Below are 17,266 nucleotides of genomic sequence, written 5' to 3'. Positions count from 1 at the left end.
TATTATTTGTGGGTACTTGAAACTTCTAAAGTATACTATTATATATCTATGATAGTACCACGGTTTTTTGTTGATGTATAACGCGTTATAAGTAAGTACCTAATAGATATTATGATATGATTAATTTGGAATTTATTATAGGTACCTATTATAGGTCAATTTTTTTTAATACCATAGATAAGTATATATATGTCTAATACATAGACTGATATACCGTCTCCGCTCAGAATCGTTTTTCTTATACAGTGATATTATATCATTGAATTCAAATTTAATACTGTCCATTATACAGTGACCCACTTCTAACCTACTGTACAGCAGAGCGACATCCACTTACCCACCTTTTTCTTTTGTTTTTCACGGCGCTTTTAAAAACTACTGTGAAATTTTTACTTTTGATCCCCCAAAGTACCAACTAGAATCACTTTCCTATCAGAAATATACTGTTGAAGTTAATCTAAGCTTTTACTGCTCTAAAATTTTATGATGACAGACACAAAAAAAAAGTTTTAAAAAAAAACACACGTCATTATAAAATCAATACATTCATCGCTTCACCCAGAATCTAAAATAGATTATTGTTCCATTGCCTTCAATTTCATTAATGTAAAAACTAGTAAACAGTAAACAAATATTTAGGTATATTTGTATATTATCATAAAAATACATATTGATAAATAATAAGTAATTCTAAATATATTATTACAAACTCACTGTTAAGTCTTCCAATAATTGTCTATATGCTTCCATTGAATAAGAAGTTTCATTTAGATGTAAAGTGGCTACCATTTCATCAAATGTTTTTGAAGCTGCTCCAGTACTAGCCATAAACATAATCAAATGAATACCGAATGGAGAATAGAAAATATTTCCCGTTTCAGTTTTAGCTACTTCCTGTAAAAGTATTTTATTTTATTAAGGTAAACGTATTTTATGTACACTAAAAAAATTAATTCTTTACCTTATACACAGAAAATGAAAAATTATGATTTGCTGATCTCAATATTTCTAAATTTGTAGTGAGTGGTTTCATTTTATTATCTGAAATAGATAAAAATTAATTTAATATTCACACATATAAGGTATATTTTAACTATTATTATTTAATACATAATTATTACTGAATTATGTAATAGGGATCTCAAATTTGATAGTTTTATTTATATTGATCACTTATCAAATAAACGATAAAGCAATATATTATTTAGACTCGTTATATAGTATATACATCTTCTGACGGATTAGATCACGGAATTATACCTATAATTGATAGGTGCAGATTAGTTTATTATCAAAGTGTTTTTGTTGGTAAATATTTCGACACAATCTTTTTTTTTTTGCTGTAACTCAAAAATGAAATAGTTAGGCCAGTGCAGGGTATGTAAATTTAATAAAAAATTATTTGATCATGTAGACTTTTTTTTGCAATAGGTATGAAAACTAATGGTGTATTTTGTACTTTTGTATTAGATTTTAAAATCTCAGATATGTATTGAAACAATCTTATGGTTTTCTCATTCAAAATAATTTTTAAATATCCGCAGTGATTTGTGAAATTCAGACGCTCATAAAAATATTGTGGATCTTTCGACTGATCAAAAAAATTTTGTTGACAATAATTTTAATAAATCTAGTTATTATATTTTCATGACTAGTTATAAAATAATAAGTAATAATAAATAATAAATAAATAAATAAAGTATAATAATAATTTATAATATTTATTTAACAATAAATAATAAATAATAAATAATATAATTACAAAAGAAATCATAAGAATGACAATTAAATAAATCTACCTGGACTTCATTAGCTACTCTCATTAATCTATTAATATGTGAACCAAGTGCATAATTTATTCTTTGAAATGGAATGAAATACGTTTTTGCAGATCTAGTCGGACAATGATAGGGACATTAAAATTTAAGCAGATGAGTAATTCAAGACAGTTTAAATAACCATTTACTATTTTATAAAGAAACTTCAAATCAATGATTTTTCTCCTTTCATCTAGACTGGTCATATTAATTAATAGGAATAATAACGGTGTACATTTTAATTGTGGTCGACGAGGGATATTATATTTGTAAGAAATAAATCAAATAAATCGGTTTTGAATACCTAGTTTCAAAGCTTTTTTTATGAACAACACTGGTGGGTGACCATATGATTGAATTGTATTCCAGGTTAGAACGCACCAGAGAAGAATAGAGAATTTTTAAGTCATTGGAATTAGTAAAATCTTTACAAGTCCTATTTATGAATCCAAATGTAGTAGATTTTTTTTTTGTAATATTTAAATAATGCGTATTGAATGAAAGAGTTGAGTCAAAAGTAACGCCCAAATCGCAAATTTCAAAAACGCGCTGCTTCATGAAGTACAATTGGATCAATGATATAATCCTTAATAATTAAAGAGCGAAACCTGGTAAAAGATATTACTTTGCACTAAGACTAATTATCAATATTTAATGGTAGTTTATTTTGATTACACCAAACAGATAATGTAGTTAAATCATTTTGAAGGAAATCTGAATCAGAATATAATTTTATTAAACGAAAATTTTTTATATCATCATCGGAAAAAAGTATTTTTTAAGAATTAGAAAAATGTAAGTCATTAGGTATTGAAAAAAAAAGGTCTAAGTAAGATCCTTGTGGAACGTCTGATGGAATATTGAAAGGATCAGAGTGAAATATTTTAATTTTTTAATTTGCTTTCTGTCCGTTGAGTATGATGTCAACCAAGACAAAAAAGGGTCACGAATATAGAAAGAGTATGACAGGGCTTGAAACCGGTATAAACCGTTACGAAACTGAAACAGAAAAGGAAAAAAATTGGCTACCGGTATTATAATCTAAAATAATCTAATTTCAGATTAGAACGCACCAGAAAAGAATAGAGAATTTTTAAGTAATAGGAATTAGAAAAATCTTTACAAGTCCTATTTTTGAATCCTAATGTAGTAGATGTTTTTTTGTAATGTTTAAATAATGCATATTTAATGAAAGAGTTGAGTTAAAAATAACGATCAAATTGCAAATTTTGAAAACGCGTTGAAGTACAATTTTATATATGGTATAATCATTTAAAATTGGAGAGCGAGACCTGGTAAAATACATTACTTGCACTTATAAATATTTAATGTTAATTTATTTTGACTACACCAAAATATAGTGTAGTTAAATACTTAAATCATTTTGAAAGAGATGCCCAGTTCAATAATGACAATGTCATGATTTACTAAGAAATATTACGAAAAAAACGTCCAATTTTGTACCCATTTAAATAACGGATATTCTTAATATATATTATAAGTGATTTAAATTGAAATTGGGTTTAATCAGTTTTTTGAAATAACAGATAAATTATTATTATATTTAATAATTAGATCATTTTCACCAGCGTTTTTTCTTGCATTTAATAAAAGAATCCAGGTTTTTAAGCTTACGTTTGTTTTTTAGAATTTTGAAAGCATCATATTGAGTAGGCAGAGTAGCTCTAACAGGCCTATTTTTATTTGATAATTTACTGATACGTAGAACATTTATAGAATCAACAATGACATCAATTTTACGAAATATATTAGAAATACTCAGTTTGTCGTCAGCATTTGACCGGGTTTCAGTTAGATTAAATATAATAACGTTGAAACTTCTAGACTGACGGTCATTACTCATTAGTCTCAGTAAATATTTTTTCTTGATTTAATGTAGTAGAACGGGTATGATTAAGTTCCAATTTAGATAAATTTTTTTCCTAGTTGTTCAATTTTAGTTTCAATAGGTAATTGATTTATTTTAGTCAGAATTTCATCAAGATTAAATTGCTTAGATATTATCTAACTTACCGCTAAGATAATTAATTTCATTGATAGATTTAAAAACTTTGTCGTCCAATTCATCAGAAGAACTAGTGTCCTCCATAGTAAAATAAAACAGAGGTATAAAAGTAAAATTAAAAAAGACAGTACAATTTAAAAAGAAAACGTATAACTGTATAGATAGCCGAGAAGCATATACGAACGTGCGTCCGTTATAACAGTCAACTATCAACTGATAGTTAAGGGTAAATAATAATTTGTTATTCGCAAATTGCAGATCACGTAATAAATGTTACAATAGGTCCTTGTATATGAGGCCGACTTTTAGCATACTGTAGATGACTTAATGGTAGATATCAAAAATTAAAATCGTACGTGCTAGGGTCGTATCGGTAGAACGTGATTTTTTTGCGATTGTATACTTTTGTGTTATCGAACGCAAGTATTTAATCTTCACGACCATAAAAGAAAATGTATAAAATAATATTTCGTCGTGTGGAAAATATAAAAAAAAATTTTTTAGACACTATAAATAGTTATTGAAATGAAGATAAGATACCTGATTATACATTTTTTCATTTGATTTAAATTATAATAATATTTCATAAATGTATGAATACGTACTGGAAATTATCAAATTCAAATTGTGTGTTTTTTTATGAAATTAATCAATTATAATGTTTTTTTTTCTTGCATATTTTCATGATTTTGACTACATACCTATTATATGACTTATTTTGATACTTTTTAATGAATAAATTTCCACATACTACTTATCACCACTCACCAGAATACGTATCTCTCTAATAAATTACGTTTAAAAAAGTCTTGTGTTTTTTTAGTTTCACCAAATCCACTGTAAATATACATATTATACAATTATATATTATAGTATAATATAATATTATACAGTAAATTTGTAATAAATACTAAACACAATAATAAATTAATAAATAAATATTATATAATAAAACAACTATTTTTTAAGATAATAATTATTTTTTATTAAAATATGATTCCCAGGCATATAACTTCATTCAAATATTTTATTATATTATAATGATATATTTGATTGTACTTCCAAAAAACATTTAATATTTGTGAATATTTGGACATGATGCATATATACAAATGCGCCGTCATTAGGTATCTGATTACTGTTAAGTATCAGATTCAGATACACCATACACATAATTATTTATGGTTCCTTTTAATAATACCTACTATGGAGTAGTAACAATAATATACCCTACGTTACGCTCATATATTAATATATTTTGTTCAACTAAGAGGTATATTATGGAAGTTTATTAAAAGTAGTGGCCCAGTTGCAGGGTGCCCTTTTATAAATGTAAAATGTTTGTGTCTTATAACCAAGAGTATCATATATAAATGAAAATTGTTAGGGGCCGAATTGCCCATTTTGTAGGTACCTTTTATCAATGTTAGAATTTATATTGTTATAATAACCACTAACCCTGTTAGGTTCAGGCGCGGCTCCAAGGGGGGGGGGCACTGGGGCCATGGCCCCCCAGGCTTTTCAAAAATTTTAATTTTTAACATATTTGTCCTTGTGTACTATTAAATCTTGATTTTAATTACCTACCTAACAATTTTATTTGGCGGCCTAAAAAAACAATATGACATTAATATGAGGTGTCAGGTGTGTATCATAATATAGGAACGTAGTCATAGTCGGACTCTGTACTAATTTGGGGAAACAACTATTAACAGTGAATACTCAATTACACTATACAGACTACAGTCATAAACTCTTAACATTTTAATACGTTTTCATAGTAAATTGTCGACGAACGGTTTATGTGCCTATATAATTTAGTCAATTATACAGGGTGTAAACAGAAAGATATGACAGATTTACATGTAAATCTTACACAAATCTGTTATATCTTTCTGTTAGTTGTAACACTGTGTATAGTCCTTATAAAAGAATAATACTATAAATAAACGTGTTTACACGAATCGACTATCGAGTATCGATGTATCATGGCATACAGCATAAGGACATTTCCACGAAAAACCTAAGCCCCCAGTATTCTAAAAATAATCAAAATATTATTCATCAATGTATGTGTCCGCCGCGCCGGTCCGCGTCGTCGCGACGTCGCGTCGAACATACGATAACGATTATTACGTTAACGATTATTAGTAATGGCGAATCTGAAAGTGGACGAAATAATAGAATTATTTTCTAAACAAAAAAAAAGAAGGCTGGAGTTTGTTGTATAAATATTTTATTAAATAAAACCAAATATAATGTGTAAATACAAGACATTATTTATTGACAAACTTACAGGTTCCAGGTTAGAATATTCTCTAAGTCCCCTTTGCAATTTAGTGATAGCTGAAAAAAAATGGCCCCCCCTTTGTAAGTCTCTGGAGCCGCGCCTGGTCAGGTTGGACGTTGGTACAGAATCATTGTGCTCCGATCCGCTCCTACTTTCAACTTCTCGGTTAGCGGCAACTACTTGCAGAATGTTATGGACGAAAAAAGTGGTGGGGGGGGGGGGGGGTACACGCAATAGTGTATTACGCATGAGGTAATCAATTATTATAAAATATTATAATGTTTTAATTGGACGGCATCAATCGTGGATTCGATTTCATAAATTGTTAAGTACCAAATAATTATACATAATATTAAATTATTTATTATACAATTATTACATTAATATTAACCATATTAATGAGCATTTAACATTTTCCACTAGAAAATTATGTACTTAGTACTTACAATATTATACATATTATATTGCGCATCGGGCCGGGAGCATAATGTTGTATTACGCAAATCTAATTGCGAACCAACTAATCCAATCCAAAAACCCAAGCGACTCCTTTGACGAAATCCAACCCCTCAATCTTCCCACAATAGAACATATAAAAATATAACCTCAAACCAAGAACTACCAAAATCTAACAACAATCAATCAGACACAGGTACCTTATTATCTAAATTTATCAGTGACTTCCATGCTCTCATAAATCCACTACTCTCCTTTCTTATAACAGTCCCAACCAAACTTGCAGCACAAAATGATAAATAATATAATATCTAAATAATTTGTAAATTCACGCCGAAGTACAAGTTGTAATTATTTATTGGTATGTGACTGATGTCTGAATATAACCAAAATACATTTATAAACTTAAATATAAAAATATATTGTACTTGTTTCAATTTAATATTATATAGGTAGGTACATCATATAATTTCTAAATACAGCAGTAGATATATAACATTATTTTAACTTTTATGTTTAAGCTACACGAAAGACATAACATTAAACTATGCATATGTGACGCTGAATACATTAAAATTTAAATCGGTAACTGAAGTGCATAACACTTGCAAAATTAAAAAATATATATAATTTCAAAAAATTTAATGTTAATTTATGAATTTTATTCAAGGTTTTTTATTAAATTTCTATTATATGAAAAAACAGTAATAATATAACTAATAAGTAAAGGTAATACACAATTTTTTTCAATAATCAAGATTGAAATCTTTAAATTTGATTTGTTTTACATTTGCCTTGAGTTTTTGACAAAATTAAATATCTAATTAAAAAAACTTTAATAAATTAATCAATTGATAAATTGACCAATTAATTAATAATTGCGGTCATTCGACCTACAAATATAATAGTATTATATCTAGTCGAAATAAAAAACATAAATGGATGATCAACAATGAAATCTGTATATGATCTTGCACGCCTTGGGATGAATTCCATTTCTAATAACATTTCAAATGTTATAATTAGATAATATCTTTTACAATAGGTAGATAGGTATTAAGGCCAAATTGAAAGTTTTATATTTTAAAATTATTATAGGTATACATTTCGGGGAGAAGGTAATATATACATGATGTAACGGAAACAACTGACTTTTGGAATAACTTTTGTTCTTATCAAAATTTAAAATGTATTTTATATATGATTTATAGTCACTCGCACAACACAAATATTATACAAAAAATTATTTTTATTTTTTAACACCGAAAATCAAAAAATTTAAATTTGATTAAAATCGTTTTGGATATATTCAATATAGCCAATTTCTGAATCTGATTATAAGAACAATTTTGATATCAAAAACTTTTATCTAAGTCAAATAGTTTATTTTTTAGAATTTTTTAAAATATTAATAGTTTTTTATTAAATGAATTTGGAACGTAATTACTTTTTTCAAAATATTTTTTTTTGGAAATTTGTTGACATGAGTATATTTCTTAAATTATTTACTAATCATATAATTTTAACAATTTTTGTCATACGTTGAACTAGCATTGTCAACTAGCTTTGTCAACGGTTGAAGTAGCATTTTTTTTTCGTCAGGTCTTTCTGCTACACCTTGAATATAATAGATCTAAAATGTGTGGATGGCATATACGTGGTAAAGAAAAATATTGAATGTTAACTACTGAGGGCAATTAATTGAAAAATGAAAAATGTTGTTATATTATACATATTTTCTAATAGTAAATATTAGCCCACATTTTTTTTTTATTCATTCACAAATATATTATATTAAATTTCATAACTGCATGGCACACATGAAAAAAAACCAGGTTAATATTTTAGCACGTAATGATGGAACTTTTGACATCCCTATTACAGCAACAATATTAACTATTAAATAATATTTTCCACCAAAAAGTAACGATAACTAAACCCCGGTAAGAAAAGGAAACTTTATTAATACTTGTAATTGCTGCAGCCTCAGTTCCGTATTGATTTACATCAATATATGCCTTGTGCACAACTTTACTCGCATAAATATTACCGTCTTCTACAATGTTAGAAAAGTTTGCTGCCCGTGTAAACATGGTTGGACTTCCCAGCTAAAATATTAAATAAATAATTAAATTTAGACTTATTTCGTTCATATAGGCAGATACTTACATTGGATAATGTTTCTTTTAATTGCAGTGACTGTTCTAGTTTAAAACTAGGTAATTTGACTCTGATATAATGCTGGGTCATATTTTTTGAAATTTCATGTAAATTAATTTTTGAAAAGTTATTCTCCAGTGTATTCAACCCATCTTTAGCATCAGGTAATAAAATTATCATTTTAAAAGAATGGTTCTAAAATACAAAATATTATATTTTTCAAACTGTTAAATTTACATTTATAAAGCAATATTATTATACTTCATAGGGTAATTCAAGTGCGGTGAATTGTAGAAGATCATCATGATAGTATTGAAACCCATGTTCGCGAATCATCATTTTTACTGCTACTTCGTTGCTTGGAGTCACATAAAAAGAGCCGTCTATACAACGTGTAAATTGATGTGCCCATGCACTTTTAAAATATACAGCATTTGCCAATACTAAGGCAGTGTCATGATTAATAGAGTCTGTAAAAAAAAATTGGAAAAATAATAAATTATTGCTTACATTATTTATATTTAATAATAAACAGTTAACACATTATATAAGTTTATAACCTGTGGGGAATACATCTTTGATTTTGTTATTGGTTTCGTTTAAAACCCAATCGTTTAAATATTGGCGCTGTCGTTCTGGGTCATTCTTAAAATTCAATTTTTTCGAAGAAGATTTTAAATATTTTCTAGAGTTTTCCACAAAACTATCTTTAACATTATATGCTGTATCGACAAACGTTCCGGTTGCGAGTTTCAGCTTATCATTTTCATTCTAAAATAGTATTAAAGTACTACACATAAATATTTAAAAAAAAAAGCCATTACCTAATAATTTTAACTAGTTTTAACTACTAGTTTCATAAAGTTTTAAAAATCATTATGAGACTAGAATTCAAAAAAAAATTACTATGATATTCGGGAAAAACTTAATATTCCATTGCCTTAATTTCATTATTATAAGATAAGTAAATAATTAATATATATGGATCCTATTTTCCTTGGTTGTAGTATCACGCGTGAACGGCTGAACCTATTTCACAAATTTTTTTTGTCATGTTCGTATTTTTCAGGACAACGTTCATATGAAAGGAAATGTTAGAAAAATCCACTAGAAAGTAGGAAATTTGGATGTAAAAAATACAACATCTGTCCAGAAAAAAATAAACTAAATAACAAAAAAGGTGGGAGAGTGGGTGTAGGTCTGCTGTAGGTACAGTAGATTACAAGTGGGTCACTGTAATGGATTCTGTTAAATTTGAATTCAATGATATAATAATATCATTATATAAGAAAAACGATTATGAGCGAAGACGGTCAGTGAGCCTATGATACTATACTAAGTATATTTGATGATATTATTTTGAATAAAGTAATATTTAACCTATTTACGAATTACGTGGAACTTTGTTTTAAATTTTTAATCCTGAGCTTTAAAAGTTGGACGTTTTATAAATTTTTAACTACTAAATAGTTTGTAAATTTTCAATTTGATAAATTACATCAATATTTAAACATTAAATGATAATAATAAAAAAAAAAACGTGATAATGTGTTTTTAATATTTTTCATCTGCTATTGTAACAATATATCAAGAGCCTTTTATTAATGTTTCATGCTTTTTGAACCAACAAATAAAATTGTGATAATTTGATACATTTTTTTTTATCATTTATTTTAATGAATATTTACAATCTGTACTAGGGGGCACAATAAGTAAAATATTTAGCATAATGATGAAAACGACAGTGAAAGACATGAAGGAGCTTTACATTAGAAGCACCGGAGTACCTAAGTATTGATATTTATAGAAAAAAAAACTAATTTCAAATCTCAGATTTAAAAATTTAAATTTTTATAAATTCTCAACTCAAAATATTGAACCTAAAATAAATATTTCATGTTACCTATAATTGCTTTCTTAAACTAGTTTTTATTTACTAACATTTCTTATTACTACATCCTTTTAACTTATACCTGTATCAAACGTTTAATACAACAGTAAGTACATAATAAAAATACATAAAATAATGAGGTATTATAAACAAATTACAAACTCACTGTTAATTCTTCCAATAATTGTCTGTATGCTTCCAGTGAATAAGTAGTTTCATTTAGATGAATGGTGGCTACCATTTCATCAAATGTTTTTGCCACTGCTCCAATACTAGCGATAAACATAATCACGTGGATACTGAATGGAGAATAGAAAATATTTCCTGTTTCAGTTTTGGCCACTTCCTATTAAAAATATATTAGATAAAACAATATTTACAGTGAAAAAATATTTGTTACTTCTTTACTTTGTACAAAGAAAATGAAAAATCATGATTTGCCGAGCGTAATGCTTCTAAATTTGTAGATAGATCCATTTTTTTCGATCTGAAATAGGTATATTAAAAAAAAACTTTTATTAATTTACACTTAACACTTTGCAATAGTTATTAATTATATTTAATAATCAATAGCTATCGTACAATATACTTTAATCATCAAATAATATAATAGAGATTTCATGACTGATACAAAATCATTATTCTTCATTTCAATATCTAATTTGGTTCCAATTTGAACTTAAAAAAACTATTAAAAAAACTTTGTTTAAATATTAATTTTAGATTTTTTGGTTACAGTATGAACTACTTGCATTTTAAATTTTTAATCCTTAGCTATAAAAATTGAACATTTTACAAATTTTTAACTGCAAAATGATGTGTAAATTTTCAATATGATAAATTTTGTCGAAATTGAAACTTTAAATGCTTGTGATATAAATATTACCTACATATTTTTAATATTTTCAAACTGATATCATAACAATATGTGAGGAACCTTGTATTTACTTTTCAAACTTTTTGACCTACAAATAAAATTTTATTGACACTTAAAGACAAAAAAGGTGGGCAACTGGGTTTCACTCTGCTGTACAGTAGGTTACAAGTGGGTCACTGTAATGGATAGTGTAAAATTTGAATTCAATGAAATAATATCATTGTATAAAAAAAACGATTCTGTGCGTATAGACGGTCAGTCAACCTATGATATTAGTATATTACTAAGTATATTTGATGATATTATTATAAATAAAGTAATTTAAATATAACCAATTTACGTTGAACCTTGTTTTAATTTTTCAAACATTAGGTATAAAAGTTGAGCATTTTATACATTTTTAACTACAAAATAATTATTAAACTTTAAATTTGATAAATGTTACCAAAATTCGAACTTTAATACTTTAAAAACAATTGTGCCTATGTATTTTTAATATTTTTGATCTGTCTTGGAAACAATATATTTAGAGCTTTCTATTAAATGTTCAACCTTTTTTTACCCAACAAATAAAATTGTATTGGTATTTATAGAATAAAAATAACTTCAAACGCTCATAAAAATTGTACTTGACTTTTCGGGAGACATTTATATAAATGATATTTTGATAAAGGTAGACAAACTCTTAAGGAAACTTGTATTACATTTTCAAATCTTAGATACCTATAAAGAGAAAAATTTTTATTAATTTCTAACACAAAATAATTTACAATTTTTGAGATTTTTACTTCGGAGTTCGAAGGCTCATAAAAAATTATTGCGGTTTTACGTTCAAATTTTTTTTTAATTTCCACTATAAACAATTTACGAAGAACCTTGTACTACTTTTACAACATTTTGACCAAAGCAACTTTTTTTCTATCGACATTAATTTACAAAATAACAAATTATCAAAAATTTCATATGCCGATAAAATATATTTCAACATGTGAACTTTTGAAAATAGTATGGTCTATAGAAAATGCTAATATAAACATTCAGTAAAAACTGCATGTATCTACTATTTTTGTAAAATGTGATCTATTGACAATTTTCTGTCGAGTTCAAATTTTTTTTCTGAATCAAAATCGGACAACGTAAAATAACTTTAATTTTGTCAAATTTTGAGCTAATATTTACGAGGCCCCTTAAGATCGTTTTCTAATTTCTTACGTGGTTAAGCAAGTTAACAACATTTTCGCTCAGTTTTTCATTGCAAGGTTCGCAAATCTAACTATCTTTAACGGCCTTATAGTCTGTAAAAGTTTTTAATTTTATACGTGACGTTGGATGAAAAATTGAACTACAATTTAAACTGATTGATTATTTACACTAAGTGTACAGCATGGTATGATATTGAATATTGATACTTGATAGTACCTAATTATTAATTTAGACAAAAACGGCACAAATACTCTAAACGCACACGCGACGTATTAATATATAAATACACCACTTGCAACGAGTGTTTGATAAAAACTTACAAATTTGCATATATATTATTTATATAGGTATTTGTTTATTACAGCTTGTACTACAGCTGTAGTATGACTATACTATTAAAATAATTAAATATTAACAAATAGTATAATAAAAGCAATGTAAAATTTTTTTTAACTTTTAAAATTCAAATTTCTCAAAATAACATAAATTATTTTTCAAATAATTCATAAACATTTTTAATAATAAACTAAATTCGAAACTTTTATACAAGTGTTTTGGCTGGATATCGATGTTAAAAAACCGATTATTAAAAAGTAGATTATATAGTTTGTATTTATGATAAATTGTACAATATAATAAATAATATTAAATTAATATTGCTTTAATTAATTTGTTGTATTATTTTTATTATATAAAAAAAATGCCATCCCCGCAAGTATTGTAAAACATTTTGTTAAAAACAATAAACTCCCCGCAAAGGCCATGATGCCAATTGTTATCTTTTCTCTCGGATAAAAAAAAAATTAATTTAAAAAGTAAAGCATCGCTTTCTACTAAGTATAGTAGACTACTTAATATTATGTACTTTACTAAGTAATGCGCAACTGAGGCGTTTGGTTAATATTATAAACGAACACCGTAGATAATAAAACTGAAAACGCGTGCTTTTTTTTTACCCGACCCTGACCTGCTGTTACGCGAGATCATCAATAATATATAAACCAATAGAAAAAACTTTGAACATTGTACATTTAAAAAAAAAAGTTGAGCGTAATTTATTATAATAATATTATTATGAAACAGGTAGGTATAGGTACTTACCGTCGATCATTTCGAAATTTTACTATGCATCACAAAACAAAAACGAAGATGGTTCATTTCAACATTTATGGACCTATTGTTTCTTGCATAATTTATTAATAATAATTTACCAATTTTATGTTTTAAAAAAAATAATTAATAATTAAGTGTTTTTCTTTATATATATAATATAATTTGTAGAATAAATTGAATATTGTTAAATCATAATAAATAAATATTGTTTTGGTGCGATTATTGCTACTTTCGGAGGGTCCGTGGGGGCGAAGCACCCACGGTAATATAACGTGTACTCAGTCCTGTAAAGAATACTTTTAAAAAGTACTTGAGTAAATACTCAAATACATATTTTTTAAGTATTTAAGATACTACTCAAATACTTTAATTGTAAAGTATTTCAAATACTACTCAAATACTTTGAAAAAGTATTTGGAATACTTTTCAAATACTTTTGGTTTTTAAAGTGGGTTTATTATTATCGTAATATAAACACATAGGTAGTAGGTAATCTAATAGTTATCTAAAAGTTTTAAAGGGAATATTGTTATTCAATATTCAATAACTTTTTTTAGAAATCTGGTTTTCACAAACCTTTGGGCTTCGGCTAACACAGAAATACAGAATATTAAATAAAACTATTATTCTATTATTGTAGTTGACAATAATATTTTTCCAACCAATTATTTCGAATAAAAATAAAATGTTAGAAATAAAAAACCAAAGTATTCAATACCAAAAAATATTTAATACGAAAAAAAGTACTTAAAATACCATTCAAAATACTTCATGCTGAAAGTATTTAAAAAGTTATTCAATACTTAAAAAAGTATTTGAATACTTTTACTCAAATACTTTTACTTAAATACTTTACAGGACTGCGTGTACTCAATTATATAACAATATAATATTTTCATTTTGTGTGGAACGCTTTTTCATCCAACACCCACCCCTTTTATATTTTTTTCCAAATCAAGCACTGAGGTTTTATAATACATAAGTTTCACTTACAACTAAAAAAAGGATTTAAAAAAAAATTAGTGTAATTTATTTTAAAAATATTATTATGAAGCAGGGAAGTAGGTACGTACTTACCGTCGCTTATTAGGTATATCGTAGTCGTAAGTGTTTTTCGATTTCTGCGTGTTTGAAAACAAAACGTTGCCGAATTCAACGAGATGATGGCGTCCTACGAGTAGTGTATTCTTTAATCCAGATATGACGACTGCGTGTCTTATCGCAATACATTTCGGTTGTAGGTATCTTTTATAAATAAGCCGTTCGTTGTGTTAGTAGGTATCGATTAAAAATAAAGCAAATTATAAAGAATGTTATTATCAGAGTTTGAAATCGATTTCAAACTCGATTTTTAATATCGATTTCAAACTTATTTTAGATTCTGAGCGAAGCGATGAATGTATTGATTTTATAATGATGTGTGTTTATTTTTATTTTTTATTTTTGTGTCTCCCATCACCTTTTAGGACATTAAAAATGCTTAGATTTCCTTCAACAGTATGTTTTCTGTTAGGAAAGTGAATCTAGTTCGTACTTTGGGGGGTCAAAAGTAAAAAAGTTTTCAAAAGCGCCGTGAAAAACAAAAGAAAAATTAAGGAAAAATGGGAATTTTTACGCAAAATCTGTTTTCAAAAAAATCAATTTTAGTTTTTAGTGCAACTCTTAAACAAATAACCGTAGGTACATGAAATTTTGACTGAATGTTTATATTGGAATTTTTTATAAACCATAACATTTTCCAGATATTTTGAGCTGTTTACGGACATTTTTAATTTCCATTTTTTTAAGTTTTTTTTTCTATAATATCAATAAAATGTTATTTGTTGGTTAAAAAAGTTTGACAATTTAATAGAAGGCAGATGAAAAAATTAAAAATTCATAGTCACTATTTTTTTTTATAAGCATTTAAAATATTGAAAATATTGAAAAAATACGTAAAGATGACGAAAATTTACAAATTATTTTGAGTTAGAAATTCATAAAAATTTTTCTTTTTAAATCCACGATTTGAAAATGTAATACAAAATTCCTCATAAGTTTGTCTACCTTTATCAATAAAAAAAAATGTCTACAAGAAAGTCAAATTAAATTTTTATGAGCGTTTGAAATTCATATTTTTACAATATTTGATATTCATTCGATTTCTCATGTAACGATTTTCATATTTAATTGTAATTAAAAAACGAATGATTGTAGATACTTGACATTTTCACTGAATGTTTATATTTGCATTTTCTATACACCATACAATTTTGAAAATTATTTGACCAGTTTTGAGCTGTTTACGGACATCAGAATCTAAAATATTTCACCTATAAAAGTATAAAACGAGTACAACAGTATATAATGCAGATCGATAGATAAATCATCGTTAAAATATTGTAATACAATAGTATACCACCGCGTTATAACGTAAGTTTAGTATTGCAGGTATATCAATAATAATAATAATGATGGTTTGCTTGCTGGCTTGTTAATAAACGATGTTTGCTTTAAATTAACAGCGACATCGGCTCACTTGCAATTTATTCTGACTATATATAATTTTAATAATAAAATAAACAATCTGGTGATTAATTCATTACCGATGGCAAATCATATGCTCTTAATTCTGCGATTAGCCATCATGCAGTGCCGAAACTTGGTACATATTGGTGGGTGTGCGACCAATAAATAGGGCCCAAGTATAGAGGCGTAATTATAGTAGTGGGGAGGGGCTTTAGCACCCCCACTCCCCCTGACTACGATTCAGACCCCTCCAAAAAACATTCCTTATTTATTTAGATATATAAGCTGCTTATAGATTATTTTAAATTAATAATTTTGTTAGGTGGGCTGTAGCCCACCAGAATTTTAATCCTAGTTGCGATCATGCTCATGTACCAATACGTCATTTAATACATATTGCTTGTTGTTTTTAGCTAAATACATTATGTTATGCAGTTAATAATATAATATGTATATAGGTATACACTGCTATACTGCTTACAGATAGGTGAAGAGCATTGAACACATTGTACACTGTAGTGATAGTCCCCACATATCGTGAGGACTAAGGAGCAAAATGGTATGCAACCTCTTAAAACCATTTATTTTCTTTTTTGTCCCAATTTAAATGCAATAAACCATCAGCAAAATTAAGAATTTCGAAAATATGGTATTAGTGGTATAATTCAGCCCCCTGCCATTAGAAATTATTATTTTTAATATTTTGTTATAAATATAGTTAGGGCTTTGTTTTATATTATAATAATAATTATGATTCTAATGTATTCATTAGTTTCTATTTTTTGATTAAATAATAAGATAGTAAGATACCACTTTGTGACACCTTAAAAGAAAAAAGTTCCAAATAGTTCGGGCCACTGACCCGGGGGCCCATTTTTATGATTTAACGAGGGGCCAAGGGGTTCTTCGCACCCCTAGCACCCCC

At 26.8% G+C, this 17,266-nt stretch overlaps 2 protein-coding genes across 4 annotated transcripts in view; both read right to left on the bottom strand.

The window, feature by feature from the left end:
• The window catches only part of LOC100163007 (leukocyte elastase inhibitor), a 9,422-nt gene extending 5,385 nt beyond the window's left edge, over positions 1–4,037 (bottom strand). For both annotated transcript variants that reach the window (XM_008184829.3, XM_001950242.5), the window contains exons 1-3: positions 3,852–4,037; positions 962–1,041; positions 715–894 (exon numbers count right to left, since the gene is read on the bottom strand). In XM_008184829.3, coding sequence (XP_008183051.1) covers positions 715–894; positions 962–1,041; positions 3,852–3,927 — 336 coding nt within the window. In that variant the 5' untranslated portion in view covers positions 3,928–4,037. The remainder of the gene's footprint in view (positions 1–714; positions 895–961; positions 1,042–3,851) is intronic.
• A 2,891-nt stretch (positions 4,038–6,928) lies between these two features.
• On the bottom strand, positions 6,929–15,081 carry LOC100160985 (serine protease inhibitor 4-like). Of its 2 annotated transcripts, none has more exons than XM_016804327.2 (8): positions 14,907–15,081; positions 11,049–11,127; positions 10,807–10,986; positions 9,310–9,520; positions 9,011–9,219; positions 8,759–8,944; positions 8,559–8,697; positions 6,929–7,587 (listed from the first exon to the last, which is right to left on the bottom strand). In XM_016804327.2, exons 2-8 carry the CDS (start codon positions 11,115–11,117, stop codon positions 7,457–7,459), a joined length of 1,125 nt encoding a protein of 374 aa, XP_016659816.1. In that variant the 5' UTR covers positions 11,118–11,127; positions 14,907–15,081; the 3' UTR covers positions 6,929–7,456. The 2 variants fall into 2 exon arrangements, with proteins under 2 accessions (XP_016659816.1, NP_001156102.2); NM_001162630.2 differs by having other exon boundaries at positions 14,911–15,056.
• Between the last annotated feature and the right edge of the window lie 2,185 nt (positions 15,082–17,266).

This window comes from Acyrthosiphon pisum, chromosome A2 (genome assembly GCF_005508785.2).
Source record: "Acyrthosiphon pisum isolate AL4f chromosome A2, pea_aphid_22Mar2018_4r6ur, whole genome shotgun sequence".
NCBI classification, from domain to species: Eukaryota; Metazoa; Arthropoda; class Insecta; order Hemiptera; family Aphididae; genus Acyrthosiphon; species Acyrthosiphon pisum.
Note: the sequence above shows the minus strand (reverse complement) of the source record. Positions and strands in the feature narration are given on the sequence as shown.